Genomic DNA, 21,407 nt, shown 5'->3' with positions numbered 1-21,407 from the left:
ATATTACTTACGAGTATTGCCATACTTTAAATATTATGTAAAAACTGACACGTTACAATTTTCTTTTAAATAGAACCCCCAAAATCAAGTACGGTTACTTTACAACTGTTAGAAATTTAAAACCAATCCAATAAGCAGAATATTATGTACATTTTCTAACTGCATAAAATGTTTGTTTATGCTGATGCTAACTGAACAGTATATATGTAATCCAATTCAGTGTATATTTTCTAACTAGAGCTTGTGCCAAACGATAGCAACGTAAATTCAAAGTTTTAAATGTAAATTTAAAATTTCTCGACTTGATGAATTTTGACAATTCAAAAAAAAAATGATCAAGAGATTATGTTTGTCAAATATTTATATTCACCTCATATTTACTTTTCCACAAACTTTGTTATCCAAAGCATTTCTGATTATTTTTTTCTTCACTTGTTTAGAGGGGGGTTTCACAAGGGTTTTTCTTGTTGCGAATATTACAAGAAACGTACAAGCTACATAGTTGTTGTCCAAACTTTGACAGTATATTCACACATTTTAACATGTCCGACTTTAATTAAAAGTGAAACCGGTTAAATGCGCTTTATACAACAAACAATTGGCATTATTTTAAATAATCCAAACGTTTTGAGGTCTGGCCACACCGATCTTTATGAAATCATGTTTAAAGCAAATGTCAAAACATCTGTACAATAATAAGAAACTGTCAAAATACCAACAATAAAATTGTAAACATTCACATGCAGAGAAACAAGCCGAGCCAAAATTTTCGGCGGCGGCGGCTGACAGCTAGAATGTTTTTTTTCGGCGGCGGCGGACTAAATAAAACGGCGGCGGCTAATTTTTCGGCTTTACTTCTTTATTGAATGTTCCAATAAAAAAAAAATTTCTAATAACAAAATTTACCCTATTCATGAAATAATTTTAAATTTAAACAATAGCGGTATTCACAATGTAGAGCACTTGGCCAAAACCAAATTACATTAGAAATAGAAATGTTTGTCAATGTCTGCTTTTTTACTAGGCCAAGAGCTCCACATCATAGTTTATGAATAAGGCCAAGGCGTATTAATCAGGTGAGAGCGTCTCGGCAACAAATACAACAAAGACAATATTTCTTAGTTGTCAATCAATTTTGTTTTTTGTTTTTAAATTAAGTTTCAAAGTTGAAGGCTTGAGTAAATAAATAAAAATAAAAAAATAACATAAAGTATTGGTTGGTGTGTTTTTAGATATTTATACCCTACAGAACCATAGTGGGGAGGTTATATTGGGTTAGAGCTGATGTTCGTAACGTGCAAAAATATTGTCCCAACACCCAATTCAAAATGAATTTGAAATTTGCAATTTGCAAACTTGACAACAATTTCACTAAAAATAAAACTAACGGCACTTTTTAGTATGTATGTATTGCATTTTTTTCTTTTAACAAACAGTGTTACTCAAAGTAAATTAATAAAGTAGCGACAGTACTACAACAAATACAACATTTACAAAAACCACAAGCAATTTTGTTTTTGGTTTAAGGTCTGAGCTGTCAAAGTTGCCTGTTGTTGTTTTTGCTTTTGGGCTTGTTGTATTTTTCGCCACAACAACCACAAGTGAATTGACAGTTCAGACCAAAGTAAAAAAAATAGTCAGCTGTTCTACTGAGTCTACTTTATTAATTTACTTTGGTGTTACTTTTTTTGGTATGTACTAAATATTTACGGCGGCTTATTTCGAGCCGCTATGAGCCGACTAAAACGGCGGCGGCGGCAAAGTCCAAAATATAACCGGCGGCGGCGCGCCGTCGGCTCTGAGCCGGTCGGCTTGTTTCACTGTTCACATGTGCAACTTGTGAAATTATTTAAAATTTTACAATAATTACAAAAATAAATAATAAAGTAATATGTGCAGCATAGGTGAAGATGATTTTGGCGATGAGGGAGGAGTACACGCCATGATACCCGACATAAAAACATACAAAGTCACTAACTTAATAGAGGAACAACTTTGTAATAAATGTAAGAAACCAGGAGCTGGATATAAATTACCCTTTAGGCAGGCAGAATGCCGTGAGTGTTTCCTACTCTATGCTCGCCATAAATTTCGAGCTGCTCTGGGTTCATCGAAAGTATTGCCGAAAGATGCCAAAGTTGTATTGGTGTTTGATGGCAGTGCTGAGTCATTAGTGTTATTGGATATGCTGCATCACGCTCAGACACAAAACGCCTTTAAACGCTTGCATTGTAACGCCACCGTATTGTATATAGACGACTACCAGTTACTGGAACAGAGTAGTGAAAGGAAAGATGAGTATGTAAGATTTCTGGAAAAGATGCAAATATTTCTACAAGAATATATCCACTTTGAAAGCTATATTGTGCCTTTGGTGGAAGAACAGCAGGTTATAAGTTGCATGTTAAATTTTAAGACAATCAAAGATCAACAATATCATTTGCAACATGAGGACAAAAAGCAATCGTTTTTAAGTTCAATCAATTCCATAAAATCCTTAACATCCCGCCAAGATTTTGTTAAACATCATCGCAGCAAATTAATTGCAGCAGTAGCTAAACATTTTGAAAGTAAATTTGCCTTTATGGCTGATATTAGCTCAGACTTAGCCTCCGATTTATTAGCTGCTGTGGCTTTGGGCAGAGGTGGTAGTGCAGCATTAGACGTGGCCTTGGTTGATGATCGTTTGGGTGATGACATTAAACTTATAAGACCTTTAAAAGATTTAAATATCGCAGAGATAGAGTTATATTTAAAAGCCCAAGATTTACAATTATTGCAGACTAAACGTTATGGTGTGGAGGTTGGTTCAACGGCCAGTTTGCAAAATTTAACAAAATCTTTTGTAGACAATTTGCAGCAGAATTTCTCAGCCACAGTATCGACAGTTTTTCGAACGGGTGATAAAATTGCGGTTAATCAGGATGTGATACAACGTTTGGACGAACTTGATTTGAATAACGAAGATAATTTGAAGACGGATGATAAATGCTGCTCATTTTGTAAATCATTTTTAGATTATCAAGATTCTACTACCCTGTTAGCTATAGAGTTCTCACGACTTGTCTCCGAAAGTGGTTGTACTTTGGATAAATGCCCGGATTTGAACTCAAAGGCTACCGAAAATGTGGGAGGTTCAGTAGAGAAACCTTACTTGAAGAAATTATGTCACGCGTGTCGCAATATATGTATGGAATCGGCAAATGAAAGTTTATTGCTGTGAATAAAGCCATGTTTATCAATTTAAATGTTTCATTTTGTATATTTTAATAAAAATTTAATAGAAAAAATAATTGTTAAAAATGTTTTTTAATTTACAACCTAAAACATATTTACAATTTACTATTATCCAACAAATTTAGCACAGGACTTAAATGCCCATCTATTGGTGTAATATTTGAAGTAACACACAAATCATACATATCAAGATATGTTATTCGATGAATATTTTTAGTTTTTTTTTTAAATTCCATAACTGAACAAGATAATGGCAAAGTTTCCGTATGCTCTAAAGTATTTTTGGGGTAATAATCGTCACCTATAAATTGAAATACAAATATACGGAATTATTTCCCAAACATTATTTAAAAGGTTGTATGTACCTGGTAAAGTTCCCACTAAATAATCGGTACATCTATAATAAGCCAGCATTATTAGTGTACTACCTTTAAAGTTGCGCTCTTTAACAAATGCTTGTAATTTGGACCAGTCTAAAGCATTAGATAAGCGTGAGATTTCGTAAAATTGCATAGGAGCCAACCAAATTGTGCTATCTTTGTAGAGCTTAAGAGAGGCAGGTGGTGTCGCCCACTGAAAGTAGTAAATATTGTAAATGATTTTTTTAATAAAAGATCTCGAGTTCAATTTTTACACTTTCTATTGATATTTTTTAAAATAAGGATTGGACCAAAATTGACAGTGGAGTATAAATTTAGCATGAACGTGGAAGTCCTTAATAGCTACTTACCAATTCTTTTTCAACTTCTGTCGGCTCTAGTAATAGTTTCGGTTGATCCTCTAATGTCACCACATAAATGGCTGTATCATATTTCTTTCTAGCTGTGGGTGGACTACGCCAGACACTCCATTCATGTAAAGACCATAAATCTGGCACAACATCCATGTGTTTACATAAATTTAAAAATTCCATAGCATTATTATGTACCCTCTGTTGCCAATGTGAACGATCAAAATTGTGCTTAAAACTACCACTGATTTTATGCTTATTTTTCAAATCTTCACGATTCAAACATAACAATAGGCCAACTTCTTCAAAGGCTTCTCTAATAGCAGTTATACGTAAGGAGATATCACGGCCTAAGTTGTGACCATTAGTCATTAGGGGTGTGGGTCTGTTGGGTAAGTTTTGCAAACTCAGTTTGTTCAGATCTTCCTTGGAAATGCCAAACGTTTTAAAATATCCTAACCATTCGATATTTTCATCAGCCTTTGGATCAAACACGCCACCGGGGAAAACATAATGATCGGGAGCAAATGCTATGGCGGCAGAACGTTTGGCCAGTAAAAACTTTATTAATAAACATGTTATGAAAAGATTTTTTTTTAACTGAATACAAATTTAAACCATATTTACTTGATAATTGTAGCCATGTTCGTTACTGCTAGATTTAGCAGCTATTATTAAGGTGGCCGAAGGTCTATAGATCTTTTCCAACTCATCATCAGTCATTATTCAGTCTGCTTTAGTTTCTAACAAAAATCTAAGCTAAATTTGAACTTTGTTATCTTTTTTTTTAAATTCTAATCAGTCTCAGCTGTTCATTAAACATTTTACAACACTGTTGGATTGTTATCTTCCACAGCTGTTTGGGGAATTGGAGCATTTGGACTTTGGTGTACAAATTATACTTTACTGTTTTTGTAGAATAGTTGACAAGACATTTTCAATACAAAAAGTAAACAAGTTGTTAGAAAATAGTGAAAAATACTGATATTTGGGTATCATGGTCGAAACAGTTTTATTTTTTAATAGCAAATAAGAATTGTTCAGTGATAAGCTGCAGTTTGCTCGAAAATAGTTGTGTTATTGAACTTTCTCTTCAGTAAAAATTATCCAGTAACATTATTTTAGAGAGTCCAGTGATAAGCTGCAGTTTGTCCGACATTGACACAGTTTTGTTGTAAGAGAAAAAATAAACACAATTACGACGGCTGGCGGTACATTGTGGTTCCAATCCTAAATCTAGCTGGATAAAATTATACAAATTTGTGACTTCAGAATAAACCGATCTATGGGGGTTTTTTTAATAGAATCGGTTATGCCGAATCTTATATACCCTTCACCAAATTAAACTTAAAAAAAAAATATTTTAATATTTTTAAACAAAATTATTTTTTTTTATTTTTTATCGAATTTTGTTTTGCAGTTTTTTTTTCATTTTACAATTTTTTATTAATTTTTAAAAAAAATTAACAAAAAAATATTTTTTGTTTTTTTTTCCAATGTTTTTTTAATTTTTTTGGAAATTTTTTTTTCGAATTGTTATTAAAATTGTATTAAATTTTGTATAAAATTTTTTTTTTAAATTTTAAAAAAAATTTTTTTGTTTTTTAATTTTTTTTTTGTTAAAAAAAAAATTCAGGTTAAAAAATATTTTTTCCGATTTTGACCCATTGACCCATATACGTCGTTGCAAAGGTCTTTCAAATATCTATCATTAGATATATTAACCCTCCGACGGTTGAGGAGAAGTTGCCCTTATACGAAGTACAAAGTCCACAGGGACCTTGTACTTCTATTATATGAAAACACATTTTTTTTTTGTTTTGATTTATTCAGACCTGTCACAGAATTCCATTCCGATCGATAGTGGAATTACATATTTCCGTATTTTGCTTCTTCAGAAAAAGTTAAACGAAAATTTCTTTCGGAATGAAACCACTTTCAGTTTTCAAAGTGTAATTGATATTTCTTTATAATTATTGGTTTTTCTAAAAATTTTAATCAATTTCTATACCAAAAGCTTCCCTTTTGTTTTAATATAAAAAACGCTTTCAAATTTAAATCAGAAATATAGAATTATTAAATATTTTTGGAATTAATAAATTACACGGAATCTGAAGAACCTAAAACGAAATCGATCGGAATAAAAACTACGGAATTGAAACCAAACAAAATGTGTGACAGGCCTGATTATTATTTACTAATTATACATGTATAATGAATGTTAGAAAAATAATTTTCTTTTATATATTTTATTATTAATTTTTTATGAGTTTTATATTAACAAAGACTAAAAAACTATTGTTGAAATTTCAGTACAAGTACCTTTTCACACGTTCCCGTACTAAACACATTTAAATCTCAAAAAAAAGGTCACCAGGGACCTTTTCACTTTTTCACATTTAAACACATTTAAATCTCAATAGAAACTAAACTATTGGTCGGATCGCTTTGATTTTTTTTAAACGATTCTAGATAAAATTTCCTTGGAATACATGTGGGGGGGGGGCGGTTATACTTCCCATGTACCATTAAGGAGTAATTTCAGTTTGAAAATGAAAAAGGTCCCCAGGGACCGCCGGAGGGTTAATGACTTATATAAATAGGTCAAAAATTTGTAGACCGATTTTGCTCATTTCAAATAGGAAACTTCTTGAAAGCATGTCTGACAGAATTATTGAAGATTTGGATCACGAAGATATCTGGGATCGTCAGAAAATTAATTTCAACAGACAGACAGACGGTCATGGCTTAATCGACTCCGCTATCTATAAGGATCCAGAATATATGTATATACTTTATAGGGTCGGAAAATTATATTGTGGAAATTAAAAACGGAATGACAAACTTATATATACCCTTATCTCGAAGGTGAAGGGCATAAAAAGGGAAATAAATCTGTAACTTCTAAACCCTTAGTCCGATTTGAATATAATTTGAGGAGTTTAAGTTTTGAATTTTGATTGCATGGGCCCACCAGGTTTCCCCAAAGTATTTTATTTGATTTGAAAAATAAAATAAAATTCCATACAATTTTTTGAATTTAAATTAAATTTTAATTTTTAAATTTTGTTAAAAATGTTTAAAATTAATGAAAGTTATAAAAGCTTTCTTACTACTTTAAATAAATTCTGTTTCCGATGTTACGCTGTGAAACATTATAAATATTCTTTTAAAGGGCAACCTTATTTTGATTTTAGTTGGGCCACATTCAAATCTTTAGGCAATAATTCAAGTCTTTAATGACAAGAAGCTTTTAATTTCCTCTCCCAAAACAGAAGGCTGCTACTGAAAGAAATTACATTTGCGGAAACTCTATCTATAACAATTTTTGTTTCAATACATGTTCGGGGTTGTCATATAATCCAATCATTGTCGAAATCGGTTTTGAAAACGGCAATTTTTGTTTCTATACATGTTCGGGGTTGTCATAGAATCCAATCAGTGTCGGGTTTGAATCCAATCATGTTCGGGGTTGTCATAGAATCCAATCAGTGTCGGGTTTGAAAACGACAGAAAAGGTATATTGGTCTCGTGAAATCGAAAGTTATCGGATTTATATTCGATCTAGAATTAAATTTTTTATCGATTAAACATAAAATTACATTGGATTTCTTTCATAAGTCAAATATACCTTTTTTTTGTCGTTTTCAAAACCGATTCCGACAATGATTGGATTCTATGACAACCCCGATTATCAAAATTGTATCATTATACGGTAAGATAGAACACACTTATTTAACAACAAAAAAAATCTATATTAAAATGACAACAAGCGGTGAAAAAGTTAAGAGTCCCGTATGGCGAGAATCATCCAGTTTAATAATATGTGCCAAAAGTCCGGAAAAACTAAGTGAATACGATTATAGGGTAAATATATTACAAATAAAATAAATATGTAAATAAATTTCTATTTACAGTTTTCTTATCTCACAGATCTTAATTCTAAAACGTTCGGATCGCACAGCTTTAATTAAGGAACAAGGTGTTTTTCCCGGTGGTATTTATGATCCGTTCGATGAGAGCATAGAATGGTTAAAATATTTCGAAGAATTCGGTGTCACACAGCAGTCATTGAAAGAGCTGGTGATAATCGATGGCGAAACTGAGAGACCAAAAATCTTAGCACCCCAAGGCACTGGATGCTATGATCGATTTTTTAAAAATTCTAAAATATGGGCCAGGTGGGTAAAACTAATGCATGTTATTTTGTAAATTATAAAATTTTTATTTTAATTTCAGGGAAATTTCACTTCGCATAAATGCTATACGTGAAACTTTTGAGGAAGTTGGTGTATTCTTGTGTCGTAATCGGGAACAATTGCTCAACAATAGTATAACAGGCTTTTATATTGAAAAATATGATAAATTAAAGTGGCAAAAATTGGTTCATGAAGATCCCAAAGAATTTCTCAATATGTGTAAAGAACTTAATGTAGTGCCCGATTTATGGGGACTACATGAGTGGTGCGGTTGGGCCAGTCCAGCCATTATAAAAAGAGGTTATGAGACAGCGTTTTTTATAACATTCCTTAATGAAATACCCAAAGTGTTGTGTGAAGAAACGGAAGTCAAAGAATGTTTGGTAAGTTATGGGATTCAAAAAATCACTAATAAAATAAATTATAAACTAATGTTTCAATTGATACACAAATTTAATTTAATTTTAGTGGCTGCCTCCACCTACATTTTTACAAATGGTACGTGAAGCCAAACTCTCATTTTTACCGCCACAAGTTTATGAGTTATCACGCTTAGTTCCTTATAAATCTTTCGATTATCTCAAACAATTTTCATGGGATCGTAGGAAAAAAGGCATAACTATGTATCGTCCTATTGGTCACGTTTGTACGGATGGTGTTGTCTTTGTATTTCCAGGTTTAATTTAACATTTTTAACCTAAACCTTTTCTAATTAATTTAAATATTTTTTCATCTTTTAACAGGTGATGATTTCTATACGGGAGATCCATATCAAGCCACCGTTACTCGTAATATGGAGTGCACTAGAGCTGAATTTAGAGCTCGATCTAAATGTATAAATCGTATTGAAAATCCTGTTACTCCTAATGCTGTTTTATATTCCAACATTAAACCCTTTAATGGTCATTTGATGCCCGTGAGTTCTAGAGGCGATGAATTGAATAAACTCTAATTGTATTGTTTGGACAAAAGGTGGTGTAAATAAAGTTGATAATATGAACATATTGATATGTATTAAAATTTAATGTAATGGAATACGTTTTTTTTTTTTTACAAAATTTCGAATTTTTTATTGATTTGTAACTAATCTGAGGCTTTTTTAGTTTCTTTTGTGAAGAGATTTTGTAAAAAAAACGGTTTCCACTCAAATCAGTTTCATTTAACTTGAAATTTCAAAATTCATGTTTTCATTCAGCTGATTATTACCAATTACAAATCAGCGGGTAAGTATTAGGGTATTAATTCGAATAATGATCGTTCGATTAATCGAATAATTTTCGAAAAAAGGTTCTTAATACGTTTATAGTGTACTTGAATTCAGGATCATTTCCAACTAGCTCACATTTTTTAAAGCATACCACAAAAACGGAAACTAAAGGGTTTGCTAGACAATTGTTGTGTAGATTGTTTGGGAGGGAATCTAATCGGAATATTTCTGATAAAAATTAGTTCATGGACTTTGTTTTCAAATGTTTTTTAACATTATCAATACTTGAATTGTTAACTATAACGTTATTTTTTGTTTTTCTTTAACAATAAAATATTAAAAAACCTACATAAAAACTTCATTCTTTACTTTTTTAAAAAAATTTAAATTATTCGAATAATTCGATTAATTTTAAACGTGTGATCGAATTCATCGAAAAAGTTAAAATCCCTTATTCGAATTATTCGAACAAGAGAAAAATCGGATAATTTGAATACCAACCAATGCAATGTCCATGCAATTTGAAATTTTTAATCTGTACCTGCAGAAAAAACCTTCTTAAATGTCAAATCGCGTATTTTTATACCCTTCAGCTTCGTGAGAAGAGTATATATAAGTTTGTCATTCCGTTTGTAATTTCCACAATATAATTTTCCGACCCTATAAAGTATATATATTCCGGATCCTTATAGATAGCGGAGTCGATTAAGCCATGTCCGTCTGTCTGTCCGTCTGTCTGTTGAAATCAATTTTCTGAAGGCCCCAGATATCTCCGGGATCCAAATCTTCAACAATTCTGTCAGACATACTTTCGAGAATTTTGCTATTTAAAATCAGCAAAATCCGTCCATAAATAACGGAGATATGAGCAAAAATCCGAGACAACCTCTGAAAATTTCATCAAAAAACACAATGTATTGCATGCTTTGACAAAAAAGGAACAAAACGTATGTTTGGATGTGCATGCTTTGCGTATTTTGTTTTTTTTTGTGTTTTGCTTCTTTTGGCGTTGTTGTTGTTTTTTATACAACTAAACGTATGTTTGGTTGTGTGTTGGTTTTTTTGCTTTGCGTATGTGGTTTTGTTTTGACAAAAAAGCAACAAAACGTATGTTTGGATGTGCATGCTTTGTGTATTTTGTTTTTTTTTGTGTTTTGTTTCTTTTGGCGTTGTTGTTGTTTTTTATACAATTAAACGTATGTTTAGATGTGTGTTGGTTTCATTGCCTTGCGTATTTTGTTTATTTTTTTGGTGTTTTGTTTCGTTTGGCGTTGTTGTTGTTTTTTGTGTTCTTGATAAATTTAGGATGCTGTACGCTGAAAGTGGGCATGTACATTAGAGTGCTCCAAGATTGTATGGACGAAAAAAACTTTCTAGGTACCGGCCGTCCCCCCCTCTAGAATTGTTCTATGTATTGTAGAAACACGTTGTGTAAAATATTAGGATGATAGGATAACGTTAACTGGTGGCGCAACGACGCTGAAGTTTTGAGGTGCATTTACAAGGGGAAAATATGCAATTTTTTCAGTTTTTGTAAAAATTTGCCATTAAATAATGACTTTTACAATTTAATTTAAAAGAATCGAAATGTGTACGTAATTGTCGTTATAATAAGATATAAAAGACAAAAATTGGTGAAAAAATGTTAAAGTTATTAAAAAATCGCCAGGCCATTAACGTGTCTCAGGCCACTAGAACAAGAAATTTATGAACAAAATTAACATATTTTGAGAAATATTAAAATAAAAGCCCATTTTTACTTAAAATATATCCATATTTACTTGTATATGAGTTTTTGTCCTCGTAGGATACCGTTAACATATTCGCAGGTATGACCAAAAAAATTAAATTTTTTTAACTGCAGTTTCAAAACTCCAATTTCAAATTTTTAAAAATTTTGTTAAACAAATTTCAGAATTTTTTGATCATCACATGGGGATTTATTGACAACATAATAGGGAATAAAAATGTGAAAAAAGTATGCCAATACCTCCCATAGTTTTTCCGTACCTGCGATATAAATTTTGCGATTTTCGAGAAAAACTAATTTTTTGGCCATATTTTGGGGAATGACCAGAATTTCCTTACTGTAATGATTTTTAAGTAAAAGCTATTCGGAATAATATAGTCCAGGTAATTTTAAATATAGTCTGAAAGTTTTACTAAAATCGGAAAACCTTAACCCTTAAATCGTGAAGGTCAAAGGTCAATTTTTTCAATATTTGGAATTTCTCATGGAAAGATATCGAAATATTATATATTTTTGGGCCGATTTTGATGAAACTTAAGAAAAATATAAAATGAAGTCTAGTATTCACAATAACAGTACAAAAATGGAAATTAACCCTTTAAAAGCACTTGGGGTCCAAATGACCCTCAACTTTTAAAATCACGAAAAACACAGTCATTTTGGCCTAAAGTACTCTTAAGGGTTAATTTCCATTTTTGTACTGTTATTGTGAATACTAGACTCCATTTTATATTTTTCGTAAGTTTCATCAAAATCGGCCCAAAAATATATAATATTTCGCTATCTTTCCACGAGAAATTCCAAATATTGAAAAAATTGACCTTTGACCTTCACGATTTAAGGGTTAAAGTTTTCCGATTTTAGTAAAACTTTCAGACTATATTTAAAATTACCTGGACTATATTATTCTGAATAGCTTTTACTTAAAAATCATTACAGTAAGGAAATTCTGGTCATTCCCCAAAATATGGCCAAAAAATTAGTTTTTCTCGAAAATCGCAAAATTTATATCGCAGGTACGGAAAAACTATGGGAGGTATTGACATACTTTTTTCACATTTTTATTCCCTATTATGTTGTCAATAAATCCCCATGTGATGATCAAAAAATTCTGAAATTTGTTTAACAAAATTTTTAAAAATTTGAAATTGGAGTTTTGAAACTGCAGTTAAAAAAATTTAATTTTTTTGGTCATACCTGCGAATATGTTAACGGTATCCTACGAGGACAAAAACTCATATACAAGTAAATATGGATATATTTTAAGTAAAAATGGGCTTTTATTTTAATATTTCTCAAAATATGTTAATTTTGTTCATAAATTTCTTGTTCTAGTGGCCTGAGACACGTTAATGGCCTGGCGATTTTTTAATAACTTTAACATTTTTTCACCAATTTTTGTCTTTTATATCTTATTATAACGACAATTACGTACACATTTCGATTCTTTTAAATTAAATTGTAAAAGTCATTATTTAATGGCAAAATTTTTACAAAAACTGAAAAAATTGCATATTTTTCCCTTGTAAATGCACCTCAAAACTTCAGCGTCGTTGCGCCACCAGTTAACGTTATCCTGTCATCCTAATATTTTACACAATGTGTTTCTACAATACATAGAACAATTCTAGAGGGGGGGACGGTCAAAATTCACAATTTTATTTTTTTGGAGCACTCTAATGTACATACAGTCAGCGTCTAAAGAAAGTGTACAACTTGTTTTTACATTTAAAACATTTTATTTACATATTAAAAAACTATTTGTTCTCCAGTTCTAGTATATTTAACAAAACATTTAATTGTTCTCTTGCAATATATAAACAAAAAACTAAACTAGTTCAACTGCAACAAAAACAGTAACAACAAAATCAAAAATACTCCATTTTTAACGCGTCAAAAGAAAGTGTACAGTTTAGGGAAATTAGAAGAAAAAACGTGTTTAGTATTTTATTTGACATCTTTTGGGTTTTAAAACAGTTTCAAGCCTCCTTGGCATTGTTTCTACCAATTTTGATGTCACCGATGTTGGGATGTTGAACCACTCTTCCTGCAGGATTTCGTGTAGAAAGTCATTGCTGGTAATATTTCATTTTCTGATCTGTCTGTCCAAATGCTACCACAGATGTTCAATGGGATTAATGTTCGGTGACTGTGGGGGTTGTTCCAGTTGTTTCGGTGTATAATACAACAACCATTCTTTAACAAGTTAAGAAGTATGCTTCGGATAGTTGTCCTGTTGGAAGATCCAGGTTCGGTCTAGATTTAGTTTTCTGATGATGGGTTCCATATTTTCTATAAGAATGTTTAGGTAATTGGTTTTGCTCATCCAACTATCAATAAATATGAGTTTTCCCATGCCACTTGCCGCCATAAACCCCCACACCATCACCTAACCACCACCATGCTTTACGGTGGATAGTACATTTTTTGGTCGAACTCTTGATTTTTGCTTCTCCAAATTTTACTCCTTTTTTTACTTCCGAAAATCTCAAACTTGCTTTCGTCCGTAAACAGCACATTATTCCAAAACTATTTTCTTGGTTTTTATACCTGGTTGCGAATTCTCGAAGTCGCTCTTTATTTCGTTTGGAAATGTGGGGTTATTCTCTCGGAACTCCACCATATAGAGCATTTGGGTGTAGCGCTCGGCGAACCGTACTGTTACTAACTCTCACTCCAGACGAATCTGTTAATTCTTCGCATAATTTTACTTCACTTACTGTGAATACTTTCTTCACTGCTCTCACAATCGATCGTATTTCAAGGTTGTTAAGGCGTTTTGGTGTTCCGGCACGTAGCTGATCTTCTAAAATTCTAAATTTTTTTGTTTGTCTATAATTTTTTTTACAGTATTATGGCTTCTTCCTATTATAGAGGAGATTTCACGTGACGATTTGCCTTCATTTTTAAATTTTATGACTTACTTTCTTGTTTCAATTGCAGTTTGTTTTCCCATTTTGGTTTTAAAGTTCTCGCGATCAAACAAGAAAAGCTACTATCTTAAAATCTCATGAGACTAGCAGCAAGATCCACAAAAAATTATAATCTAGGCAAAAATAAAGAATAACAATATATTTTTTTATGTAGCTAGAAAAATCTTATTGCAATTCTAAATGTGTACACTTTTTTCTGACGCGTTAAATATGGAGTATTTTTGGTTTTGTTGTTACTGTTTTTGTTGCAGTTGAAATAGTTTAGTTTTTTGTTTATATATTGCAAGAGAAAATATAAGATTCGGCATAGCCGAATATAGCACTCTTACTTGTTTTTAATAAAATTTAACAATTTCGTCGTATTTTCATTATTAACCACTCAGTTTTTACTAAAGTAAAAATATTTATATATAAAAAAATCAATTTTTGTTCAGAAATATGAGTGATCACAGATCGAGCTCCTTTTCTTGATTAAACGCTTATTGGTCAACTTATTAGCGAATTTAGATATTTTGAGTTTTTATAGAAAAAATCTATTTTTGGCCAGAAATAAGAGTGATCACAGATCGAGCTCCTTTTCTTGATTAAACACTTATAGGCCATGGTAGGCGTTCATATTGTTCAGGTTACGATGATTTTCGTCAAACAACCCGAAAGTGAACAACAGAGCGTAATAGAGCGTAAAAATACACACAATTCATTCAGTTTCTTGATGTTGTTGTGGATATTTTATTTTTTACCCAAAAGAGCACACAAATTAAATGCCTATTTTTGCCTACCAATGCTTATAGGCCAAGTTATTAGCGAATTTAGATATTGTGAGTTTTTATATATGATAGGAAACACACAACTTAATTAAAACATTTTCGTTTCCTGTCATTTTAACACGCAGAGAAAAAATTATTACAAAATCAATTCATACTCACTTAATGCATGGCAATGTCAATGATTTTAATTATTGTGGTCTTCGAATTAATTTTAATGTGTAAAAAATATACAATATATTAATTTATTGTGTGTTAAAAAACTCCACAAATGAACAATATCTCTTTATCTTTTTATAAAGTGATGTTCATTTAATTTACATTCTTCTTCTGACAAGGGTAGAAGAAAAAGAACCCACAATAACCTGCTTTAAAACTCACCACACTTTAAAGTCATGCTGTTAAATATTTGAATTAAAAAAAGATTCGTCTTTTATTTTTAAATGGTTTACAAAAACCACAAATCAGACACAAATTTATCCCATTAAGGACGCATTAAAATCACTTTGGTATACTTTTGTTGCTTCTCCCTGGACCAGCCACTCGTTGAAGTGAAACAAACACGGCTGGCGGGTATGGTGCGTACAGATTTGGTTGTTGATGCCTTCAATGCCACCACCTGTTTTTTTTTTGGGTGAGACATTAAACGCTTAAAATACTTGTACAATGGTATTTTAAAATTGTCTAAAGTAGCAAGTACTCTTACTCTACATGTAGGATGAAAGTACCAGTCAGTCAGTCACCCCTTGATGTAATCAAACATTTCCATGGGGGGCTTTTATAGAGAACAAAAGGACAAACTGTTTTTATGTTTCGATGGCTTTGCTTTAATAAGGACGACCATGGTGTTCGTGCTATTTGTACAAATATCTCATAAATTGTATAGCTTGTATTGAAAAGTGTATGATGTGTAAAGTAGAAGGAAAAGGTGGATGGATGGGGGGGCATAGAAGACAAATGGAGTATGGTGTTCATGAAAACAATGCCAATTCAATCAGTATGCTTCCGTTTTGTTAATTTTTGAGGTTATGTTGTTAAAACTATTTGTACGAGTTGTGTGTGCGAGCGATTGAGTATTTAGTCAATTTATTTTATACAAATTATAAACAATTAAGTAATTATTGCACTTGGAAATAAATACGGAAAGAGTTTAAGTTTAATTTTTGCTGGTTTACATTTAAAATAAATGAACTCTAAAATAACAAATAGTAAGAATACTTTATTTTAAATTCTTTTAATTGTGCTACTTTTGCCTTCAATGAAATTTCAAGCAGTTGTCATTTATTTAGCGGATTATATTAATTATATTGTCCCATATTTGGAACTTTTTAGAGGTTATATTTAATAAAATTTAACTATAACGCATAATTTGGCGCGTTAAATGTTTATCTTTTAGGAACAAGCATAATTTTTTGACCTTTTTCAAACGATAGAAAATATTTTTATAGTTAACTAAGGGATTAGAAACATTCCATGAGGTCATTATATAATAAAATATAAAAATGTCTTATTAACATAATTAGATTACATTTTTACAGTGGGTGACCGGCTGGCTGGTCGTAATGTAAATTTATCTTAAGGTTTATATTGAAGAAATGGTGATTTTTAAAATTATTTATCTTTATAGTGTCAGCGGAAAATTGTGCCATGAAGACCGTGTCAAAAGATTATATTCAGTCACAAGTTATTTGTATATCTTTAGCTAAAATAAAATAATAGACATCTTTCTTTTAAGATTTTCTATAGAAATTTGTCTACTTAGATTCTACAAAGTAAAAGGTTTATTTAAGCCCTACGAAAGGGTTAACTGTCAAATGAACTGCCATACACCACTCAATTTTTGACAGTTATGATCAGTATATTCTGGCAAATCATCATGAATAGATTGACGCTTTAACGAAGCTACCGAATTATGTAAATTTACTTTGAAAATCAGTCATCGATTCAAGCAACTTATAGACGACTGTGTCGACGCACAGTGGTGCCATTTGAGTTTTTTCGTTGCAAAAATCATAACTTTTGAACCAAATGAGATAATCAAAAAATTTAAAAGGACTATGATAGATAATTGATTAGCCCTAAATGAGTGTTTGAAAATGGTTCTATGCCTTTCAGTTGCCTACTTAAGGGTTAGCAAAGTTGAAATTTGTGGAAAAATCAATTTTATGGGAAGTAAAATAAAGTAAAATAAAGCTTTTATGATTTAAAATTATTCCAGAAAAGATTAAAAAATTGTTTTATTTTTGGTTGGTTTTTCACGGTTAATGTCATTTTTGGAAACATGTCTTTTTTCAAAATTTTACCTCTAGCAAAAAATGGGGCAAGGACGGGCAGCTGAAGTTTTTGCATTAGGTAAAGGAATAATCAAAGAACTTATTTTGAAAATATGGCAAATAAATGAAATTATAGTTTTTTTCTTATTTTCCATCAAAGTTTTGAAATATTGAAAAAATGGATAGTTGGTAAATATTGATTTACCTGGACAAATACAAAGAAAATAGTACAATATTTTTTATTCTTTTCTTAATAAATAGATCTATCAATAGAATCAAAAATAATGACGATCCGTTATATAGTTTTCAATATATTGTATCTGAAAGCGGTCCAAATTACCTATAAATGGTCTGTTTTCTTGAAAACTGAAAATCAGTCAACTTTGAAGGGCTATATCTTCTGAACCAAATCGAAATCGTTGGAAAATTTACTGTAAAATAGGTTTATTCAATATTTTTTAGGGACACATGAAATTTTTGATTTTTGCAACCTCACTTGTTCTACGGGCGCCACTGTGCGATGGCCCATTTTTGACGGGTTTGTTAAAAAACTGATTTATTTCCCTCTTTTTTTTCTATACCACTGGTGACATCATCGGGCCTTATTTCTTTAAAAATGAAGCCGGAGCCGCGTTACGTTCAGTGGAGATCGTTACCTCACCATGTTGATGTTTTTTTGTTTGAAAATATGGATGACATTGATCCGGGCGAGATGTGGTTTTAACAGGATGGCTCTACGTGCCAAAAGGCGACCTCAACCATCGATTTATTTAAATCAAAATTTGGCGATAACTTGATTTCGAGATTTGACACCTTTCGATTATTTCCTGTGGGACAACGTGAAGTCACTGGTTTGTGCTGATAAACCAGCAACAATTTACGATTTGGAGGACAACATTGTTCGAGTTATTCGTTTCTCAGCGGATTTAGAAATAATTAATGGCCATTCGAATGAAAAAAACATCTTCAAATTCGGAAAATGTATGTTACAATCGGGTTTTTACCCGTAATTCAAGATTTTGGACGTGTTTTGCTAATTTCAAAAACAAATTCTTAATATACTCGATAACACCTACCAGAAAAATAGTATCAAATCTCAGGAGTTTTTGTTAAGTAAGCTGAAACATATTTAAATACTTTCGTCTCCACGATCTCAATATTGTTTTCAGACTAGGATTACGGCGGATAATAAATGGTTGAAGAGGACTGATAACAAAACTCCAACTCGTATATTTACGGATGGTCAAGCCGTTAATGAAAACCCTGAGAAGCGACAGTTTTAAATGTAAGAAATACTTACTAAAATTGCTGATATCATGAGATTTATGTGTCCCAACCATCAGGGTTTAAGAACGAACTTAAAGAATGGACAATAAATGAATATATATGAAACTGGCAGAACACTACAGTCGGCAGAAAGAACGACATTCAATCGGAAAACCTAAACCATGAGAATACAAAGAAGAAGCTGGAGACTTATCTGGCTCGGTGGCTCCAATTATACGATCTGTAGAGCAGGTGAAGAGGATAATGAAATGCTTTAACATTTCTTGTATCAATATCTTGTATTTAGTCTAATAGGAGACGAACACTTTCATAGACGAACACTTTCATCTACGGAATTCAAATTGGAAATCGATGATAAACTACATATATCGAGATGACTAAGTAATTCAGAATCCCAGAATTCCAATGGATGGCCAAGCAACACAGCGACAGTAACATATGCTTAATTCTTGCCATCTCCCCGAAACCGGCTCAATTGTGCTGGAGAAGGCAGATTTCAAACTGTTCTTCGGCATTATGAACGCTAAGGTGAAGCTATTCAAATCTGTGATTTCAGGAAGTGATGTTGAAGATGAAGTTGAAGCCGCAATCAATTTGTTCACAAAAAATAAGATTCCGAAACCTCCAAAAAAACTGCCTGATGGCAAAAATTGAGTAAATGAATTGATGATGATGTGTATGCAAAATTATTTTGACATGATGTAAATTTCAATTTAATTGGCAGCATAACAAAAATTAGCAGATATTCTAAATTATCAGATGATAATTCGATTTATTTGAAGTAACAATTCATTCATAATATTTTGTTTAAGTTTATACTTTTAGGTACTCTAACTCTATATTTAACTCTATTTTCTCGCAAACATAAAAGTCAATTGAAGGCAATTTGTTAAACATGAGTGGAAAATGTTTCCAACAATATGTTGGAAACATTACACCAAATATCGAAATGCGATAAATGATGAAAATAATAATGTGAACTCAATGTACGACAACGATTTGTTTCTTTTTTTAGATATAATTTTATATTGTATTTTTTTTATATTTGTTGTTATTGTTGAGAGGGTGTAACGAACACTTAATAAATTGAACGTACTAAAGGATGTCAGGAAAAAGAAATCAAAAGGAATGAAAAATCAAATCATGTTAGAAACTAAATATGAACATAAGTACAAGAACAATTGCAAATAAGGTGACCAGGCTGTAGGAGTTTATTATAAATAATAATAGTACCCTTCACCATTAATAGTAAGGGTGCATATAAGTTTGTCATTCCGTGTGTCTGTTAAAATCAACATTCCGAAGACCCGAAATAACTTACAATCATGATTGATACATCAATATATACACAGAGAAAACAGATTCGTGATAGCAACCGAATTTGTTGCCAATCGAATGATTCGGTTGCACACATATAATTTTTCGGTTCCATCAACAGAAAGTCAGTTGATAAAGAAGAATTTCGGTTGAAGCAACCAAAATTTTGTTACCGCTTCTAAAAAATTGTAGCTACAACTGTAACGGTTACTAAGGTAGAATCATTCGATTGGCAACAAATTCGGTTGCTATCACGAATCTGTTTTCTCTGTGTAGGGTATATCTCGATAACTAATTCATTTATATAGACAATATGAATATCAAATTGAAAGCATTTCACAGATCTATAACATCATAGAAACTCGGACCGTAAATAGGCCAAAATCGGGAAAAATATTTTTTTGGTAAATTATTTTTCTCTAAAATTATTTAAGATCCCACATTACTTATAAATGGTCTTCCAATAGGCACTTATGAACTTTAACAGTTGATAGCAGCTGTATTGTTGAAGCTACATCTGTCGAATTGGCTGTCATTTATCCACGTTTGTTTTGCAAATCACCATGGGCAGATGTAGCGTTCAAAAACACGTGCAAATATTGAAATTGTGTTTCCTCCCCATTTTACGGAGGCCCATTTCTGGACGAATGGGTACATCAACAAACAAAATTGTCGAATTTGGGACAATACCAAACCACACAAAAGAGAGTCCAATCCATCCCTAAAAAGTGAATTTTGGGTTAACAGCTCCATCGGTCCCTATATCTTTGAGTACGTTGAGCGCTATAGTTTGAAGATTATCGACTTCTTTTGGCCTGAATTGGATGATATTTATATTAACGACATGTGTTTCAACAGGACGGTGCTATGTGCCACAAAGTTCATGTCACATTGGACACTCTTTATGAGCGATTTGAGGGCATGGTTATTTCCGTGGAGGTGATCTGAACTGGTCACGGATATAGTGTGATTTGTGACCCCGTTATATTTTTTCTTGGGCGCACAGTGTCGAAATTTTTTGGAATTAATTCTGGAATTTCTAAACGGCTTATCCGTTCAGGATAAAATTTGACGTGGGCGTAGACAAGGAGTATTCGAGTTTAAGTTATTAAAATGGGCTATACAAATGCTTGAGGGGCGGCGCTATGGGGGCTAAAATTAGGGTAGCTTCGACATGTAAAATTTTTAAACACGTGCCATTTTTTTGTTTCTCATCCATTCCCAAAGATTTTACATTTTGGGAAAGCGCTTGGCTAGGTCTTGGAAAAACATGCTTGAGTGTACTATTTAAATCTTAAAATTTCCGAGTTATAGGCATTTGAGAACTGAAATTTAAAATAAGAATCAAATAAATATTTGATAATTTATAGAAAAATAAAAGTAAAAATCATGCATTTAAGGGTTACAAATTTTGCCAAGGTAAAGTGGTGTATTTTTGAATCTAATTGAGATATTGACTTGAAATTTTGTAAAGCCAAAAATTAACTTATCTAAACAAAAAAGATTAGTTTGAAACAAATGTGGATCAAATTGTTCCTAATATTTGCAATCCTATTGAAATTTTGATACAAATTTTAGTTTTAGAAACTCAATAAATATGTAAAATGTAATAAAATCTTTATTTATTAACAAAACTCAATGAAATTTTCAAAGTTTTTTGCACTTGTCATTCTAAATAACAAAATTTAAAAAAAACTTGTCAAAAGATAA

The 21,407-nt window shown here is 31.6% G+C and overlaps 3 protein-coding genes across 3 annotated transcripts; 2 read left to right on the top strand and 1 right to left on the bottom strand.

The window, feature by feature from the left end:
• The first annotated feature begins 1,816 nt into the window (after positions 1 to 1,816).
• Positions 1,817 to 3,293, top strand: Ctu2 (Cytosolic thiouridylase subunit 2). Its single transcript, XM_065499820.1, has one exon. The coding sequence runs from the start codon at positions 1,892 to 1,894 to the stop codon at positions 3,221 to 3,223; it is 1,332 nt and encodes a 443-aa protein (XP_065355892.1). The 5' UTR covers positions 1,817 to 1,891; the 3' UTR covers positions 3,224 to 3,293.
• A 1-nt stretch (position 3,294) lies between these two features.
• Positions 3,295 to 4,775, bottom strand: LOC135950278 (acyl-coenzyme A diphosphatase NUDT19). Its single transcript, XM_065499822.1, has 4 exons — positions 4,595 to 4,775; positions 3,968 to 4,528; positions 3,603 to 3,810; positions 3,295 to 3,538 (listed from the first exon to the last, which is right to left on the bottom strand). The coding sequence occupies exons 1-4, from the start codon at positions 4,688 to 4,690 to the stop codon at positions 3,333 to 3,335; spliced, it is 1,071 nt and encodes a 356-aa protein (XP_065355894.1). The 5' UTR covers positions 4,691 to 4,775; the 3' UTR covers positions 3,295 to 3,332.
• A 2,912-nt stretch (positions 4,776 to 7,687) lies between these two features.
• On the top strand, positions 7,688 to 9,196 carry LOC135950277 (acyl-coenzyme A diphosphatase NUDT19). The gene is made up of 5 exons (XM_065499821.1): positions 7,688 to 7,834; positions 7,901 to 8,148; positions 8,207 to 8,549; positions 8,635 to 8,842; positions 8,910 to 9,196. Exons 1-5 carry the CDS (start codon positions 7,730 to 7,732, stop codon positions 9,116 to 9,118), a joined length of 1,113 nt encoding a protein of 370 aa, XP_065355893.1. The 5' UTR covers positions 7,688 to 7,729; the 3' UTR covers positions 9,119 to 9,196.
• The last annotated feature ends 12,211 nt before the right edge of the window (positions 9,197 to 21,407 follow it).

The sequence above is a fragment of the Calliphora vicina genome, chromosome 2, assembly GCF_958450345.1.
Source record: "Calliphora vicina chromosome 2, idCalVici1.1, whole genome shotgun sequence".
NCBI classification, from domain to species: domain Eukaryota; kingdom Metazoa; phylum Arthropoda; class Insecta; order Diptera; family Calliphoridae; genus Calliphora; species Calliphora vicina.
The sequence above is the reverse complement of the archived record's forward strand: the minus strand, read 5'-3'. Positions and strand labels throughout refer to the sequence as shown.

Excerpts from the sequence above, each read along its gene's own strand:
- Ctu2 (XM_065499820.1), top strand. The coding sequence starts at position 1,892 with ATGTGCAGCATAGGTGAAGATGATTTTGGCGATGAGGGAGGAGTACAC.
- LOC135950278 (XM_065499822.1), bottom strand. The coding sequence starts at position 4,690 with ATGACTGATGATGAGTTGGAAAAGATCTATAGACCTTCGGCCACCTTA. Across the intron at positions 4,529-4,594 it reads AACATGGCTACAATTATCAA|TTTTTACTGGCCAAACGTTC; the intron begins GTAAATATGGTT and ends TTATTAATAAAG. Across the intron at positions 3,539-3,602 it reads TTTAGTGGGAACTTTACCAG|GTGACGATTATTACCCCAAA; the intron begins GTACATACAACC and ends TTCAATTTATAG.
- LOC135950277 (XM_065499821.1), top strand. The coding sequence starts at position 7,730 with ATGACAACAAGCGGTGAAAAAGTTAAGAGTCCCGTATGGCGAGAATCA. Across the intron at positions 7,835-7,900 it reads TAAGTGAATACGATTATAGG|ATCTTAATTCTAAAACGTTC; the intron begins GTAAATATATTA and ends CTTATCTCACAG. Across the intron at positions 8,149-8,206 it reads AATTCTAAAATATGGGCCAG|GGAAATTTCACTTCGCATAA; the intron begins GTGGGTAAAACT and ends TTTTAATTTCAG.